This window comes from Saimiri boliviensis, chromosome 6 (assembly GCF_048565385.1).
Source record: "Saimiri boliviensis isolate mSaiBol1 chromosome 6, mSaiBol1.pri, whole genome shotgun sequence".
Lineage (NCBI taxonomy): Eukaryota > Metazoa > Chordata > Mammalia > Primates > Cebidae > Saimiri > Saimiri boliviensis.
In genome coordinates this window covers 93,655,264-93,674,972 of record NC_133454.1, presented here as the reverse complement: position 1 = coordinate 93,674,972, position 19,709 = coordinate 93,655,264, and the positions used below count along the sequence as shown (strand labels likewise).

Here is a 19,709-nt window from a genome sequence, read left to right as displayed (position 1 = left end):
CTAAAGAGAAAAGATTATGATAAAAATTGAATAAAAGACTCAAATGTTAAAATGTCAAAATAAAAGGGAGAAAAAGGCCACATTCACAATTTAAAGTATTAAAAGCAACTGTCCACTGATAAATTTGAAAGTTTATACAATAGTCCTTAGTTAGATTAGAATAAAATTCCAAAATTTTTGCAGTAAGAAATATAATACTTGAATAGATCAATGCATTTGGAATTTTATTGCACTAAAAGGCATCCATTTCCCCAAATTCCAAAATAAAATTTTAATGATGGCTTTTACCTAATTTTCAATGTCCAATTAATTCCTAATAAATGCAAGTATTTTCTGGAAAGTAAATAAAGAGCCCAAATTCTCATTTTATGAGATATTTTTATCCAGTGAAACTAAGCATCATACATGAAGGAAAGATACAGTCTTTTTCAGACAAATAAATGCTGAGCAAGTTTGCCACTACCAAGCCACCATTATAACGACTGCTAAAAGGGGTGCTAAATCTTGAAACAAATTCTGGAAACACAAAAACAGAACCTCTTTAAAGCATAATTCACACAGGACTTATAAAACAAAAATACAATTTAAAAAGCAAAAACAAAAAACAACACCAAAAAAGTACATAGGCAACAAATAGCACAATTAATGAAATGATACTTCACATCTCAGTACTAACATTGACTGTAAATGGCCTAAATGTTCCACTTGAAAAATACAGAACTACAGAATGAATAAGAACCGGCTAAGCCTGGTGGTTCATTCCTGTAATCCCAGCACTTTAGGAGGCCGAGGTGGGTGGGTTACCTGAGGTCAGAAGTTCCGGACCAGCCTGGCCAACACGAAGAAACCTTGTCTCTACTAAAATGCAAAAATTAGCTGGGTGTGGTGACATGTGCCTGTAAAATCCTAGCTATTCAGGAGGCTGAGATAGGAGAATGAATCACTTGAATCCAGGAAGCAAAGTTTACAGTGAGCTGAGATAGCACCACTGCACTCTAGCCTGGGTGACAGAGCAAGACTCCATCTCAAAAAAAAAAAAAAAAAGAAAGAAAGAAAGAAAAAAGAAACAACTCACCAACCATCTAACTCTCTGCGGTCTTCAGGAGACTTGCCTAACACATAAGGACTCATATAAACTTAAAGTAAAGTAGTAGAAAAAGGCATTTCATGCAAATGGATACTGAAAACAAGCAAGGGTAGCTATTGTTATATCAGACAAAACAAACTTCAAAGCAACAGCCATTAAAAGAGTCAAAGTGGGACATTATATAATGGTAAACAGGCTTGTCCAACAAGAAAATATCACAATCCTAAATATATATGCACCTAACACTGGAGTTCCCAAATTTAAAATAAGTCCTGATAGACCTAAGAAATGAGAGAGACAGCAATACAATAATAGTGGGGGACTTCAATACTCCACTGACAGTACTAGTAAAGTCATCAAGAGAGAATGTAAACAAAGAAACAATGATTTTAAACTATACCTTGGAACAAATAGACTTAACAGAGATACACAAAACGTTTTATCCAACAACTGCAGAATACACATTCTGTTCAATAGCACATGGCACTTTCTTCAAGATAAACCATATGACAGGCCATAAAATGAGTTACAATAAGTTTAAGAAAATTAAAATTATATTGAACACTCTCTCAGATCACAGTGGAAAAAAACTGGAAATGAACTCCAAAAGGAATCTTCAAAACCATGAAAATACATGGAAAATAAATAACCTGTTACTGAATGAGCATTGGGTCCAAAATGAAACCAAGATGAAAATTAAAAATTATTTGACCTGAATGACAACAATGACACAACCTATCAAAACCTCTGGAATACAGCAAAGGCAGTGCTAAGACAGAAGTTCATAGCCCTAAATGTCTACATCAAAAAGACTGAAAGAGTACGAACTGGTACTCTAAGGTCACATCTAAAGGAACTACAGAAACAAGAACAAACCAAAGCCAAACCCAGAAGAAGAAAGAAAATAACCAAGATCAGAGCAGGACTAAATGAAACTGAAACAAAAACAACCAATGCAAAAGACAGATGAAACAAAAAGCTGGTTCTTTGAAAAGATAAATAAAATTGATAGAATAATAACAAGATTAAGAAAAGAAGAAAATGCAAATAATCTCACTAAGAAATGAAACAGGAGATATTACAGCTGGCACCACTGAAATACAAAAGACTATTTGAGGTTACTATGAACACCTTTATGCACAAAAACAAGAAAACCTAGACGAGATGTGTAAATTCCTGAAGAAATACAACCCACCTATTTTAAACCAGGAAGAAATAAATACCTGAAACAGACCATTAACAAGCAGCAAGATTGAAATAGTAATTTTAAAATTACTAACAAAAAAAGTCCAGGACCAGAAGGATTCACAGCAGAATTCTACCAGACATTCAAAGAACAATTGGTAACAATCCTTTTAACACTATTCCACAAGATAGAAAAAAAGGGAAACTACCCTAATTCACTCTATGAACTCAGCATCACCCTAATACCAAAACCAGGAAAAGACATAACCAAAAAAAAAAAAAAAACAACAAAAAACAAACAAACAAACAAACAAACAAAAAAAACAACAACTGCAGACCAATATCCTTGATGAACATAGACACTAAAATTCTTAACAAAATACTAGTTAACCAAATCCAACAACGTATCAAAAAGAAAACCCACCATGATCAAGTTGCTTTTATACCAGGGATGCAGAGCTGATTTAACATAGATAAGTCAATAAATGGGATACACCACATAAAGAGAATTAAAGATAAAAATCTCATGATAATCTCAATAGATGCAGAACAAGCATTTGGCAAAACTCAGCATCCTTTTATGATTAAAACTCTCAGCAAAATTGGCATACAATGGCTATACCTCAACATAATAAAAGCTATCTACGGCAAAGCCACAGCCAATATAATAATGAATGGGATAAAGTTCAAAGCATTCCCTCTGACAACTGGAACAAGACAAGGATGCCCACTCTCACCCCTCCTCTTCAACATAGTACTGGAAACCTTAGCCGGAGCAATCAGACAAGAGAAAGAAATAAAGGGGCATCCAAATTGGTGATGAGAAAGTCAAACTGTCACTGTTTGCTGATGATATTATCGTTTACCTTGAAAACCCTAAAGACTCCTCCAGAAAGCTCCTAGAACTGATAAAAGAATTCAGTAAAGTTTCCAGAGAGCAGATTACTGTACACAAATCAGCAGCTCTTCTATATAACAACAGTGACCAAGTGGAGAATGAAATCAAGGATGCAACCGTTTTGCAATAGCTGCAAAAAATAGAATAAAATAAAATACTTAAGAATATACCAAACAGAGAGGCAAAAGACTTCTACAAGGAAAACTGCAAAACACTGCTGAAAGAAATCATAGATGACACAGCTGAATGGAAACACATCCCATGCTCATGGATAGAATAAATATTATGAAAATGACCATACTATCAAAAGCAATCATCTACAAATTCAACACAATCTTCATCAAAAACCACCATCATTCTGAGGGAATGTGTTCTCTTTCCGGGTCCACAAGGAGGTATAGTTTTAAGAGCAAGAACTTTCCAGTGACATGCCCCGCTCCCATCTCTCTCCATCCGGGAGATTTAATGGTCTCTATTTTAATTTTCAAGGGTGCAGGAAGAATCAAAAAGACAATCACTTTAGTGGAAGTGCTAAGGAACTCCTTTCATTGGCCAGAGGTCTTAGAGAATGTGGGGGTTCCACCCAGGTTAAAAGTCCCCTTCTCCCACACCCCTTCAGACTCCATGTTTGGGTCCCCTTCCATGAACATTCCCGTCATGGAAGCTGTCTTTCTCTCTCTTGGATTTCCCCTCTCAAGTCCCCTTCCACACTCTCTCGTGGAAGCCTGTCTTCCCCTCCTAAACTCCCTCTCTCTCTCAATTCCCTTCCATTCAGTGTGGAAGCTGACTTTCCTCTCCTGGATTCCATCTTTCTGGATTCTCTCAGTGTGAGGAGAGATTTCCTCCTCTGGTTTTCTCCCTCTGGGAACCCTTCTCACTCAGTGTGAGAGAAGCTTTTCTTTCTTTCATTCAGCGTGAGAGTTAGCTGTTTCTTTCTCTCTCCTCCTCCTTTTTCTCTCTCTACATAAATAAATCACTTTCTACAAGCACTTCTGAGTCCGGCATTTACTGCACACTGCGACATGGTCTCCTCTCCCATTCTTGGGGAGAAATAGACCAAGAACCTGGAGAAAGTTCCTCTCAGGGGAAATGAGGGCTCCCCTGAACCCCTGAATCCCAACATTAGAATTCTTCACAGAATTAGGAAAAGCAATTCTAAAATTCATAGGGAACCAAAAAAGAGCCTGTATAGCCAAAGCAAGACTAAGCAAAAAGAACAAATCTGGAGGCATCATACAACCTGATTTCAAACTATAAGGCCACAGTCACCAAAACAGATGGTATCGGTATAAAAGTAGGCACATAGGCCAATGAAACATAATAGAGAACCCAGAAATAAACCCAAATACTTACAGCCAACTGATCGTTGACAAAGCAAACAAAAATATAAGGTGGGGAAAGGACATCCTTTTCAACAAATGGTGCTGGGATAATTGGTTAGCCATATATATGAGAATAAAACCACATTTGTCTCTCACCTTATACAAAAATCTACTCAAGATGGATTAAGAACTTAATACATGAAACTATAAAAATTCTAGAGGATAACATTGTAAAAACCATTCTTGACATTTGCTTAGGCAAGGATCTCATGACAAAGAACCCAAAAGCAAATGCAATAAAAACAGAGATAGGGCCGGGCGCGGTGGCTCAAGCCTGTAATCCCAGCACTTTGGGAGGCCAAGGCGGGTGGATCACGAGGTCAAGAGATCGAGACCATCCTGGTCAACATGGTGAAACCCTGTCTCTACTAAAAATACAAAAAATGAGCTGGACATGGTGGCGCATGCCTGTAATCCCAGCTACTCAGGAGGCTGAGGCAGGAGAATTGCTTGAACCCAGGAAGCAGAGGTTGCGGTGAGCCAAGATCGCCCCATTGCACTCCAGCCTGGGTAACAAGAGCGAAACTCCATCTCAAAAAAAAAAAAAAACCAAAAAACAAAAAACAAAAAACAGATAAATAGTTGGGACTTAATTAAACTAAAGAGCATTTGTATGACAAAAGGAACAGTTGGCAGAGTAAACAGACAACTTACAGACTGGAAGAAAATCTTCACAATCTATACATCTGACAAAGGACTAATATCCAGAATCTACAATGAACTCAAATTAGAAAAAAATTCCATTAAAAAGTAGGCTAAGAACATGAATAGACAATTCTCAAAGAAGATATAAAAATGGCCAACAAACATATGAAAAAATGCTCAAATGATCAGGGAAATGTAAATCAAAATCATGATGCCATACCACCTACTCCTGCAAGAACGGCCATAATTAAAAAGTCAATAAACAGTAGATGTTGGCATAGATGCAGTGATCAGGGAAGACTTCTATGCTGCTGGTGTAAGCTAGTACAGCCACCGTGGAAAACAGTGTGGTGATTCCTTAAATAACTAACTAAAAGTAGATCCACCATTTGATCCATCAATCCCACTACTGGGTATCTACTCAGGAAAATAAGTCATTATATGAAAAAGATACTTGTGCATGCATGTTTATAGCACACAATTCACTACTGCAAAATGGTGGAACCAACCCAAATGCCCATCAATCAACAAGTGGATAAGAAAACTGTAGTATATATGTGTGTATGTATATATATATATATATATATATACATACACAGTGGAATACTACTGTGTATGTAAATACTGTGGTGTATATATATACACATATATATATGTGTATACACATACACAATGGAATACTACTCAGCCATAAAAAGGAAGGAATTAACACCATTTGAAGCGACCTGGATGAGATTGGAGACTATTATTCTAAGTGAAGTAACTCAGAAACTGAAAACCAAATATTGTATGTTCTCACTGATACATGGGAGCTAAGCTATGAGGATACAAAGGCATAAGAATGATAGGGTGGACTTTGGGGACTTGGGAGGAAGGGTGGTAGGGAGGTGAGGGATAAAAGACTACAAACAGGGTGCAGTGATGAGTGCACCAAAATCTTGCAAATCACTACTAAAGAATTTGTTCATATAATGGAATACCACCTGTGCCCCAATAAACTATGGAAAAAAAAAAAAAGAAATTAACAAGAACAATGAATAAAAAAGAAATAGTCTACAATTAAGAAAATGCAAGCCATTGGTGAAAAACCTCACCATCTAGTAGTTTTTAATAACAGTAAAAATGATGCCGTGTTGCCCCTGATCACTGATAGGTAATATGTCTGATTCCTATAAAGAAACCATTTGTAGGTCTCTGGCAACTTGAGGTCACTCTCAAACATTTCAATGTCAGTTTTTAAGAATAGTCATTGAAAATCCATGTGGCAGTATCCAGATGTTGCAATACAAAATGATTTTGAATAGTAATGTAAATAGAATTGAAGAAACAGAACATCCTAAACTATGAACAATAGGACATATTATTTTAATATTCCTTTTATTAGGTATGCATTCTTATGTCATCCCTGATAATTTTCACTGTGATATTACCATATAACAAAGGTTTTAAATAGTTAGAAAGAAAAAATACTAAAATGATGATGATGATAGCATACAATTTAGAAGTTGCTTATAATTGATTATGTCTTCTGCTCAACCATGCATACATCATCTCATATAATCACCAAATAACCTGCTATATAAGTACCATTGGCATACTTCTTACAATGAAAAAGTCTCAGAGAAATCAATGACTTCTTATAATCATTCAGTTGAGAAGTGATGAAGATGAAATTAAAATGGGAAGCACAGAAGGAAAGGGAATGACATTAGTTTAATGTCTACTATCTACTACATGCCAGATTACAATTTTAGAGAAATTATGTACATTAATCTAATGTGAATCACCCCTTAAATGTGATAATAAGGAAACTTACAGAAGTTAAAAAGCTTGATCAAGTCTGGTAATGAGCTAGTGAATTTATAGATCTAGTAAATGGCCTCCTAGAAATTTAAACCCTGAAATTCTTACGCTGAAACACATGTTAAGTTATGTCTCTTTAGGAAGTTTCTGGTTTAGTGAAGTATTTGTGGGGAAAGAGAAACCTTCCCTCAGGATTCAGTGTTCAGTCATAAGGAAGGCACCGCAGGCATGCTGAGATGAGAGCAAAGGTGACTCAGTCTACATTCTCTGTCCATGACATTTTTCATGCTTGGATACTCTGACTTTGGTGGTGATCTTTCTAAAGTTATAACTCTCTTCCTTTTATCTCTCAGTTTGCATAATTTCCTGGAATAATTTTTGAGTTCATGCCTTAGCTCTTCTGCCTTTTAGCTGTGTAAATGCAAGCTAGAAACACCTCGAGTTACTTTTTAAGGAACCAACAATACAGTTTTATTATGAAGGCAAGAGAAAGTAGTCTGTGTGAACACTTCTATTCTGCTCTGCCATCATCTGTCATTAGACTATGAAGAAACCCAGATTAAATATGATTAGCCACGGCAGAAATGTGATTGCAATTAGGACCATTCACTAAGCTAGGTCAGATGTTGGGAGGATGGATCAACAAGCTGGTGCTAAAAATATGTCTATTCTTTTATGTAACATTTGGTATCCAGTGAGCCAGACTTTAGGCCACATTTCAAGTGAGCAGTGAGAGTTGCCACAGCATAGCAATGAACCAACATGCCCATGCAAACAGGTGAACAGAACAGATAACAGTGAATCCTTAACATGAAATAATTCTGTACTTCGAAAAGTCAACAGTCATTATTAGAAAGGCTGTTCCCTGAAATCAGGCATTGCAGATGACAGACTGGACTGAGTTTCAGATGAAAACTCCACATTTTAATCAAGGTTGTTAAATGAAGCCTGGTAAAAGGCAGGCTGACTGTGTTTAGAGAGCTTAGGATTCCAGGTAATTGACCTAAATGGAGATTCAGGCTTCACCATGGTTTTAACTTCTTTAAACTTGATGCACTAACATTTGTTCTTCATGCATGTGCTGGATCAGCCTTGTTCTAAACAACCCAAGCATATGCTTGATCGCCCTGCCTTAGCTCCGGACTCTCTTACTGCTGCTTCAACACCTCAGAGAGGAGAAGTCCTCCTCCCAGAGGCACACCTTTCAAATACAACCAACATTTGAAAAACAACACTCCCAAATGTCCCCCTTTTAAATTGCCCCGGGCTACTATGGATTTGCCCTAATCACTTTAGGGATAGGTAACAAGTCAGGACAGCTGCTGTGCCCCAGAGCCAACCAAAAATCACTTAAACTGTCCAATCCCAAGCCCACTTATCCTGCCTCACTTGTTCATTGCCTCAGAAACCACAGTAAAGCCTCTTACCCACAGTTTCTTCCCCTCCCTCTGCCTCATGAACAGCCCGGGTGTCTCCCCATGTGAACCCTCTATGGTGTACAGCTAGAACTGTGAGAAATAAGCTATATTTTCAGTGGCAGTCTTTTCCTGATCTGTTGGCCTTGCTATACCTCATATGTTCTATTAATACGCTATATTTTAAAACAGACTCAGATCCTGAAAACAAGATATAAGATCTAATCTCTATATATGGTGTGTAAGGTGGCTTTGGGGAATCCAGTAGAAATGTAGTTTTCAGCATGGCTCTCAGGAACAGCACCCCTCCTGCCTGTGGTAAATATTCGTAGTAAGAGCTGAAATGGTGGGGTCAAGGAAACATCATTTCAGGTGAGAAAGTTTATTTCCTAGTTTTATTCTCACAGTTCTAGCTGTCAGGAGAAGAGTTTGATTCTTAAACTTCAGGGTGCATTAGAATAACCTATGAGATAGATTAAATAGGCAGATAGCATGGCCCTGCTCCTGAGAGATTCTCATTCAGCAGATGTGGGGCATGACTTAGCCATCACTTAGCTTAATTTACTTAACGGTCAGTGACATCCCACGATCTGAGAGCCACTGACAAGGTCCTGACACCAGAATCCTTGCCCCACTCTGTCCGTTAGTTTCTCATTCTTAAAAGTAGACTAGGAAGTAGATGACCTCCCCAATAATCAAATAAAACATTAACCTTTTCCAGGAATGAATGCTGACCAAGTACTATTCTGATCACATTGACTGATGCTTTTTTTTTTTTTTTGTATTTTCACTTTTTTTTTTTTTTTTAACATTTGTGTTTGTTCCATAGTGATTTTTGAAAAATAAATTAACAATATCCCAGCCCTAAAGCAAAGGGCACAAAGAAGAAACACACTTACAGTTGCCTGGTGTTTTTCTGCTTTCTCTGATGTCTCTTTAAGTTGATTTTGCAGGGCCTCCTGAAGAGACTTCATTTCTTCTCTAGTTAAGTAGAAAACAGAGCATAAGAAAGAAAACAATATACTTCCATTATTTTTTATGTACATTATAAAAGGAGGCTTTGCTGTCTACATTTAGGACACAGACAACTAGAATTGCATAAAGCCACAGTTAAGCAAACAAGATATGTTTAAAGATTCCGGTAATAAAAAGCTTTCTCTCCCATGCAAATACTAAATGCAAGTTGAATGTTTTTTTAATTACCTTGCTATTATGTTTTACAAAAATACCACTGTGTGAATCATCTGTGAACTACATGATGTGTTAAATCAAAGCAATATATAATTCAAGTTGAAAAGATAATTTCACCAATAGCATACTGGGGTATGAACTTGCTGGTTAGAAAAAGTCACCATAGACTTGCTGATAGGATAAAATTACTGCTCCCTTCTGATGCTCCTAATTAATTAATTGTAAAGTATTGTGCTTTATACATCTTTTGTAAGGCCTGAGCCCTTTTATAAAAACAGGGAAAAGAAACATATCTAACTTGAGGCCTGTCTCATCTAATGGAGCTAATAAAGGAAATGCATGCCTATGCATATATATGCATTGTATCTCAAGCTCAGTAGTGCATAAGGATCCTGTCTCCCTTGTTAAAAATAGTGATATTTCCCTACATTTGTTTTTCTCTTAAGGATTTAGGACTTATTCATTTGTAACACATCATATTATCTTTCTGTGTCTTGATTGTATTTTTTTACTCAAGCTATCACCTCAAACACATCAGATATTAGATAAAGGGTAGTGTATTTGTGTTTGTGTGTGTGGTAATTCCTGGTTATAGAAATTCTCTCAAAGCAAGAGCAACAACAAAATAGAAACCTGTTTGAGTCTTACCAGCACCTAAACTAATTTAAAACTTCAATCTAGTGCTAAAAGACTAGCTCTGGATATTTGACAACTGACATACCCTCTCATACTCAATTTCTTCATCCAAAAAACAGGCACAAGGGTAGAACTAGCCTATAGGCTTGGGCTCATATTAAGATGACATAATGTAAGCAAAATGCTTACCACAATGCTGGTAAAATAATTACTTAACAAATGTTAGGTCATGGCAATAACCACTGGCACCACTCCACGCCCTGATGTTTGTCCTCTGACCACCATGTTTTCTATACAACCACGAGCTGCTCTTCCACCCAGCAAGAGTTAATGGTGCCCCCAGATTAATTACTCTTGAGACTGATGTCCTAGTCCCAATTCCAAGAATGGGAAAGAAAGTCTGTCTGTTTTTTGGAATCATTTTCGACTTTGGTTGACAAATCAAAATATAGTAATAACAAGTTATAGAATAATTACAGTCACTTGGGTGATCCTTTTAATGTGCTTGAAGTGGATTCTAAGTCACAGCTTCCATCATTGTCTCAAACTAGTTTTATTCATCAGATTTGCTTCATATAATGAACATATAAAATCTGGGCTTCCGTTATTACTTCTGACATTTTCCATAGATTGTTTGTAATATAACATAATACAATACAATATAATATATATCTACATGTATTGTAGGCTTACAAAGTGCAAGACACTTTTATAAGCCCCACAGCAAACTATGGCATCGTATTATGACAGATAACTAATGCATAGAGGGGTAGTGAAATGGTGTTTTAGTGTCTGTGTGCTCAGACTTTAAAGACTTACTATACTATCTATCTCTACGGGGAGAGAAGGAGGGAGGGGGGAGGTAGGAAAAGAAGAAAAGAAAGAAGGAAGGAAGGAAGGAAGGAAAGAAGGAAGGAAGGAAGGAAGGAAAGAAGGAAGGAATGAAGGAAGGAAGGAGAGAAGGAGTAAACTACATGCTATACCAAACACTCAGATCTTCAACAAGCACTGAGTGGAAAACAGTAAAATTATATTTCCTACTGAAAATAAAGTTATAATAAAAATGACAAAATAATTTTTAAACTTTTTGATTTAAAATTCTCATTTTTATTTTTAAAGGATATTCATAAAACACTTAACAAAAATTAAATAATAAAGTAAATTTTATTAAAATAACAAGGAGCATATAATTTTTATATATTGATATAGATATATATACATATAGATATAATAAATGTATGGGAATGGGTATCTATCTATTTTTTCCAAAAAAGTCCCCCATACTGACATCTATAGGCAATCTAGGGAACTAAAAACAAATTGTCAAAGCTGGAAAAGGTAGAGAATTCTGAACATTTTCATGCCAAAGAACACTATCAGGCAGAAAGGTAAAGTAGATTTTTTGTCTTCTATATCTCTTCATCTCTTCTGCCTTCCTGCTAAGCTTATGTCTTCACATGCTCACTGCCCTAGTGTTTTAGATTTCTGCTTCACAGACTTGCTAAGTTATCCTCCTGTGGAGATGATTCCTGACCTGCCTCTGCACCCCTTCCCAAATCAACTGAGATTGCCACACTATATCTACTACTGCAGGACTATGCCTGGTACTAAACTGAAACTTTAATTCTAAAAAATTAATGGCTTGAGTGATACCTGTGATAGCTCAAATACTGAAATATTTTAGCATAACATTTTGTGTTACAAGGAATTTTAAAGGGCCATCATTTCACACCTCTTTCATCTCAGATTATAGCTATAAAAACACCTTCACCCTAACCACTCTGCAGAAAGGCATTTCTTTCTAGTGACTATCAGCTTATATTTTAATAACATCATAGATGGAGAACTTGCCACTATTTTAGGCTTTTTTTTCCCTTCAGTTTTCAGAGAACATTGTTGTAAAGTGCTTTAGTACACTGAGTCCAAAACTGCCTTCCGGGACTCTCTATCAACCAACCACAGTAAAAAATAAGAGGTTTTATTCTCTTTTGCTCAAGGACATTTTCAGCTTTTCAGACATTCCAGGGTCCTGTCCTATTCTCTATTCTTCTTGTGGTTATATATTCTCAGTCCTGACATGGTACGGTTTAAAATCTCTCCATCCACTGGGAACTCTCCTATGAACATAATCTAGGCTGTGTAAATATTCCTGAAGCATGATGCTCAAGCCAACACAACTCTAATTTTCTCACTCTTGTTCTCATATAAGTGCACACACACACACACACACACACCCCTTTCTCTCTGCTTTCTCACCACATAGTTGTATGTGGCCACTGCATATCCCCTGAATTTACTTATAGTCTAGTTCCAGCTACACAGAAAGGCTGATTAGCTGCCTCTACGTTACAATTCCAGAGGGAACCACTAATTGATTCATTTTTGTTTTGGTGGCCACCTCTGAATCACTAGCTATGACCAGTGGTTTCAGAGTCACATAAAAGAAGCACAGCTTCTGGGATTACTAGTCCAGATGAAGCCAGATATTAAGGATCTTAGGACAAAGGATCCAGAAAACAAGGTAATAATTGAGAGCTGGGCGTGTGGCCAAATGGCACCTGCAAGCATACTGCTCTCTTTCAAACTCAGAGAAGATGCGTAAATTTGCAATAAGTTATTATTTTTGATAACCAAAGGTGATATTTTTTCTCTTTTAATGTTTACTAATAAGTGAATTTTTAAAATGAGATACACAGCCTCTTTTACCATAATATAAACATAATTTTTATATTTCTCTTTTTAAGTAAACAGCAAAAAACTAATGCATCAAATCTTTGATCCTTTTGAGAAGTTACCTATTATTATAATTTATTGAGTCTCCCATTCTAATTTTGATTATGTATATAATACAGGTTATGCATTTTAAACAAGTTTCTAATTTTAGATAAAACTGTGAATTAGTAAGATCAAAATATTCTCCATTTCATCCTCTCTGGAAAGTCTTGTTCTATCATCTGGTAGTTTATATACTTTACCACATGTATACTTGATGATTAAAATTCTTAAACATCTACTCACATTTTTCCTGATTTTTGTGGTGTTTTGTGTGTCATGTGAATCAGCCATAGATATTTTAAGAAAATATCAGCAAACTAAGGGAATAGATTTTTCATTCAGATCATGCATAAGCCTGTCTCCTCATCTGTGTCCCTCCTATGGCAAAGAAAGGCTGACTTCATTGTTCTCTTACTCCATGGTCCTCACTCTTGAGATCTCCCTGTCCTTGACTCTAAGTAGGGTTTTCTCACCCTGGTCTACATTTTTATTTCTGCCCTGAATGGGTTTGACATAATAATTTCCCTAAAAGCCAGGAAATAATAATTTCCCTAAAAGATTTATTTAATTATATTATTTTTTATGGAACTACCTAAAAGGGGTTCTCTATTATCACTGAAGCCCAGACTGGGCTACTCTTTAGCCATCTTTATTTTTATCTTTACATACAGATTTTTTTTTTTCAAATCTTCTCAAACTCATTATGGCTTCCTCAGTCTCTCACTGGATGCTACAAATGTATTGTGCAGAAATCAATTTTTGTTTTTATATTTTTGTTTATTCTCCATTCCTAACCTGAAAAACTCTATAAAAATAATCATTTTCAGCATCTCTAGGTCTCTTTTAATAAGTTATTTTTTTAATTTTATTTTTTCAAAAATATAGTATATTAAGTATAGTCATCACTTTGTACAACAGATCTCTCAAACTCATTTCTCTTATCCAACTGAAATTTAGTATTCTTTAGCCAACATCTCACCACCAGCACTCTCCCCAACCACCTCTGACCCTGGTAACCACCACTCTAGTCTCTACTTCTTTGACATCAACTTTTTAAAGCTTCAAATAGGAGTGAGATTATAGGGTATTTGTCTTTCTGTGCCTAGCTTATTTACCATACATAATGTCCTCCAGCTTCATCCATGTTGTTACAAATGACAAGATTTTCCATTTTCCAGCTGAAAAATGTTCTATTCTTTCTATTGAAATTGTTGCTTATGTCCTCTATCACTGCTTCACAGAGTCACAAATACTTGTGTAATATTGAGCATGGGTATTTTAAGAGATGCTTTATTTCAAACCAATACAATCATTTAAATAATATGGTTTTGGAACCATGTTTGGATTGCTTTTTCAAGTTTTTCTTAATATTACACTTTGAAGATAATTTTATATTCAATAAATAATAAACATGTCACTATAAATAATAATGAGTCAGTGTAAGACACCTGATTTTATATTTTTTAATAGATGTCATCAGCTCAATCCAAATGCATGTCAATAATAGAGTTCTGAATTAAGAACCAAGGTCAGTGGAGGATATATAGGCTGATGAGAAGGGACTTAGGGTCTACTCTACATGCTATCTTGTGTGTAAACTTTTAAATAGCTTTTTGCCTTGTAATCAGTGAGCCAAAGTGGAAAAGTGGGGCGATGGAGTAAGACACAGCAGATTTTAAATCTAAACTCCAATTAACATGATTTTCAGCAATTCCACTAAGCACTTTGAGCAACAATTTGCCATCTATAAAATGGGTATAATATCTACTTCAAATGGTAGTTGTGAAGATCAAACAAGAAAATGTATACAAATCAACTAGAAGAGCTCCTAGTCAGTGCATAGCAGATGTGAGCTTGTTTCTATATTAAAATACTTGTTTTCCTTTTCCATTTTTGTGGCTTGTAAAAGCAATTTAAAAATCATATGGCTTTTTAATAATTTATGAAAATATATTTCATAATATACTTCCTTCAAAAATAAACAAACCAATACTAATAATATTGTGCTGATTCTACTTGTAGTGTTAATAAGATTATTCCATCCCTTACCACCTCATTATTATTATCACAATCAATTTTTTATTTTATTAAACATGGTCCATTTAGGTCAATAATATCAAATCGGTCAATTGACTGGTGGACTTACAAGTGTCCATCTTACTAACTAAGAAAAGTATAATAGCTCCCTAACATTCAAATTGTGATTTGCAGACAAAAAAAAAAAATCACCATCACCATCACCAAGGAACTTGTTAGAAATGCAGAATCTCAAGTGCACCCCAGTTCTACTGTATAAGAATCTGTATTTGAACAAGATTCCTGAGTGAATCACATGTACATTTAAGTATAAGTGAAAAGATAAATAGAGTTTTGAACTTAGAATCAACAACTTCTGTGAAGTTTCTGAATGTTGCTTGACACTATGGCAAAAAGAACTAAGAAAAATAAAGAGAAAAAAACAGCCTTACCTTTGTTTCTGTCCTAATTCCAGAAGTTTCTGAACATCAGTTTTTGCAGACTGCTCATCATTTTTTAAGGACTGATAAGAAAAGTAGAAAAAGGAAGTTTATTCAGGTGAGAAATTGAGGCTCACTTTAACTTTGGTTCTAGAGTACTAGATAGGACTGCACGTATGCCCTGGAACAAGAATTAATAATGAGTCCATGATGGTCCTCATGACTTTAATGATATATACAGAAATTTATAATACCAATGACACAGTGGTGAAAGGAATTGAGCAGTCTTGGCTTTTAGAGGTTCAATGGAGAAGAAACTACCCTCCAAATATCTAGGCCTTTTTATAAGTGAATATAAAACATATCTTCTATCCATTTTTTGAAGTTTTACTGTGTTCTCTGTAGGCATGTTAAACCAGGTCTGGCACAGCCTCTACAAATAAATACTAGGGAACATAGCAAATCTCCCTGCATATGCCAGGAAAAAACACAATTCAAGATTAAAACAGTCAAAGGGCATGCACCTATTATGTTTTGTTTATTTCTTATATATGAGTAATGCATTAAGACATATAAAAATCAGGGTCATGTAAAATTGTAGCTGGTGTCTATGGACAGAATATTAACAAACATTATGTATACTACTTCAGTCGTTAGTGTTTATAAACTCTGACAAATTCAGAATTCAGAGACTATAAATTATAGAAGAAAAGGTCTCTGAGCTTTTTCTTGTAAGAGAATCTATTCCATTAAACCTTCTATAATAACTTTCTTGTTCATATTCAATAAACTAATTAATAGGGCAACCTGTCATTCTTGGCATTAACAGTTGAAACTAAGAGGCAATAATATTGTTTGCAAAAGAATAATTGTGACTGGTAGAGAATTGGCAATAGCAAAAAGGGCAAACACTTTGTTGACTTAACATTTATTTAACAAATATCTATTTTGCATCATGCAAAGACCTATGCAAAAAAAGGGTGCTTATCTTCACACATTTTTTAATCTAACATTGAAAACCAACAATTTTAATATAGTATGATAAGTATTATAATAGGGATGTAGTGGGATGAACTTCATAAGACAAACCTCTTCTCTACTATAACTGGCTGAGGTTATCATTGGGAAGCAACCAATAAACAGTGTTCATTTACGTGAAATAGCGGTTTCACATACATACAAGGAAAGCAAAAAGAAGAATTAAAATTGAAAAAAATCATCATTCATAGGATTTACAGATCAAAGTGTATCATGGTCTTGTGACCTGGCACAAGTCACAAAATCAGCCTTGCACAATGGCTGCCAAAAAAAACAACTAAGCAAAAGGCATTTTAAGAACTGTAATGTAACCCCATAAGCTGTATATTTGTATTAAGCAACTTTCTAGACTGTAATGAGATATCTTGACTTTGGCTGCTCTTATAGAAAAACTGAGTATTCTGCGAATATTGTAAATACCACTTCTGGGCCTTTCACAACACGCTTTCAATGTTCTCGATGTGTCGAGCGTTCCATGCTTCTGAGAAAGGGCAGTTTTCTTGGTATTCTTCTCAGTCTTATTCACTTGGTGAATTTCCACTTAACCACAAGCTCAGGCGTTGGCTTCACCAGAAATCAATCTACAATCTACACTTCTTTTAACCCTTGTGTTTCCCTAATGCTCTGCACATACTTCTATCATAACTATGATTCCTCCACTGTTATAATTCTGCTACCATCTCTGTGTCCTACTGGGTTGTGTATGATTTTTTTTGTTGTTTTTCTTGTTTCCATCTTCTCCACATGTAACACATCTTCTGGAACAAGAGCTTAGATGTTGACTTTAAATACTAGTTCTGTCCCTTAACTATCGGCATTATCGGCATGCTCTTAGTTTCTTAACCTTTCTCTAACTCTGTTTTTTCACCTATAAAATATGACTAATAGTCTTCATGTGAAAATTAAATAAAAATTGTAGAAGAGTATCTAGCACTTGACCCTGACGATGTTCAATAAGTCTCAGTGGTTACTAATACCACCACCACTACCATCGTCATTATCATTATTATCATCTTAATGTGACTAGGAAGCTAAGGAGAAGAGTGTGGACAGAAGTAACTCCATATGGTTTAAAAACATGGTTCAGATCAGTGACTAATAGTCTCTGGAGCCAGATTATCTACATGTAAACTCTGGCTTCTCTTGTAACATACAAAAATAACATACCTTTTCTAAACATTCTCTCTCATGTGTAACAAGAGATATCACAATAGGATCTACCTCATAGATACAAGAATTAAACCATATAAAACATCAAAGCTTTCAGCATACAGAAGATAATAAATGCAATGTTTATTCAAATATTGCAATTTATTATCAAGTGTTTATAAAACTATTTTTATCCTATATAGATATTTTTAAGACTTCAGTATGTTAAGACATTTTTGCAGATGCCACTTGCTTTTTTAAGGCATTTACCTATGTTAGCAATGTGGCTTATTAAAGAATCTTTAGAGTTATCTTGTGGGGAACTTAAAATTCTCTTCTAGGTATCATTCCTGTATTCATTTAACTTTTGATCATAATTACTTTGTTATTTTATAATATGAAGAACACAGGGGTCAAACTGCTTGTAGAAGCTTGAGGAATTGATGGTTCTGTCAAATGAAAAAATTTCTTATTTCTGTATTTGTAAACCACAGATTCCTAGACAATATTTCAAATGATATTTCCATTTAAAGTGCATATAATAGTAAGTAATAACTACCATGGTCAAGCCCAGAAACATATTAAAAACTGTTTTAAAATGCATGTTAATCCACTCAGATAAATCCGATGACTGCTCATCCTTTACTGCTAGGAAAATGAGTTTTTATCCCACCTGAAGATTGACTTTAATTCCATCAAGTTCTCTTGATGTCTTTGTCAGCTGACGAAGAATGGTGCTTCGTTCCTTAAAGACTTCTTTTAGCTGCTTTTCTAGCTCTTCATAGTCCTGTCTAACACAGAAAGAACAGGCATGAGAGCCCTCCAAATGGCTCCACTTGGCATCAGTCATAATCAGTAACACTCACAGTTTTAGTGAGTGTTTAGTGAAAGCTAGAGAAATTAAAACCTCATTTAGTAAGATGGCTTTGTTGTCATGATTTCATGTAAAAGGGGAAAATTGAAAACCCAAACAGTTTTATGACAAAAGTTTCATTTTCCAGTGAGGACTATCTATGCTCCAGAGAGGTTCCAGGACAATATTGTACCTCTTTTGTATGTATAATATAGTTATCAGGTACCTCTTTGAAATAGTTTTCTTGATACCACACTTTTCCCCTCAGGTCCTTAAAATTTTACAGCAGGAATTATATTTTGGAAGAATATATCTAAGAGACATAGACAGGGTCTGACATTGGGGGAACAAACTTTGGGGTAGAACCAGAACATAAGTGGGAGGCTTGCTTCTTCCCTAGTTTATAGAGAAGGCAGCCCACTGAAAAGGCAACACCTTCCAAACTTGGCTAAAAATTTATGTTGCTGTTAAAGAGGTATTGGTAGAAGTAAAATCTCTATAATAATCAGTGCAAAAATACAGGATTTACAGTGAATTTTGAACAAACTTGTTAATAAGCACCATGAAAGAAATACTTCATTATATCACACATATACACATCATTTTCCCCCTATTTTTCTCATGTGATAATCTCAAGAAGTTGAGAAAGACATTATTAAGTTACAACTCTATAGTCCTTTTTATTAAAAAAAATAAAAAGAATAAGCAAGTAGTGTGTGTGTGCACCTTTGTGTATATGTGTGTTTGGCAAGTGGGAGGTGGGTGGTTGGGAAGCAGGATGAGGAAATCGACAGTTGCCAGTGCAGCCTAAAACTGTAACTGATAGGGGAAGGTTAATTAAAATGATTAATTGGAGCACACAGGAGAGCTGCTAATCCAGGAAAGACTTCCTGGAAAATAAATATAAAATATATAAGAGATGCTTTGAAAGAGAAATAGAAGTTAGTCACACAAAAAAGGAAAACGTGTAGATACTGATATAGCTTGACCCTAATCTCATCTTGAATTGTAGCGCCCATTGTTTCCATGTGTTGTGGGCGTACTGGTGGGAGATAATTGAATCCAGGGGGTGGTTTCCCCCATACTGTTACCATGGTGGTGAATAAGTCTCATGAGATCTGATGATTTTATAAAGGGTTTTCCCTTTCGCTGAGCTCTCATTCTCTCTTTCCTGCTGTATGTGAGACATGCCTTTC

General features: G+C 35.5%; 1 protein-coding gene across 3 annotated transcripts in view; it reads right to left on the bottom strand.

The window, feature by feature from the left end:
- The window catches only part of LUZP2 (leucine zipper protein 2), a 584,575-nt gene that overhangs the window by 312,637 nt on the left and 252,229 nt on the right, over positions 1–19,709 (bottom strand). For 2 of the 3 annotated variants that reach the window (XM_010330380.3, XM_074401250.1), the window contains exons 2-4: positions 18,334–18,451; positions 15,486–15,556; positions 9,315–9,396 (exon numbers count right to left, since the gene is read on the bottom strand). In XM_010330380.3, the coding sequence (XP_010328682.1) occupies positions 9,315–9,396; positions 15,486–15,556; positions 18,334–18,451 (271 nt within the window). The remainder of the gene's footprint in view (positions 1–9,314; positions 9,397–15,485; positions 15,557–18,333; positions 18,452–19,709) is intronic. The other variant, XM_074401251.1, reaches the window with a different exon arrangement.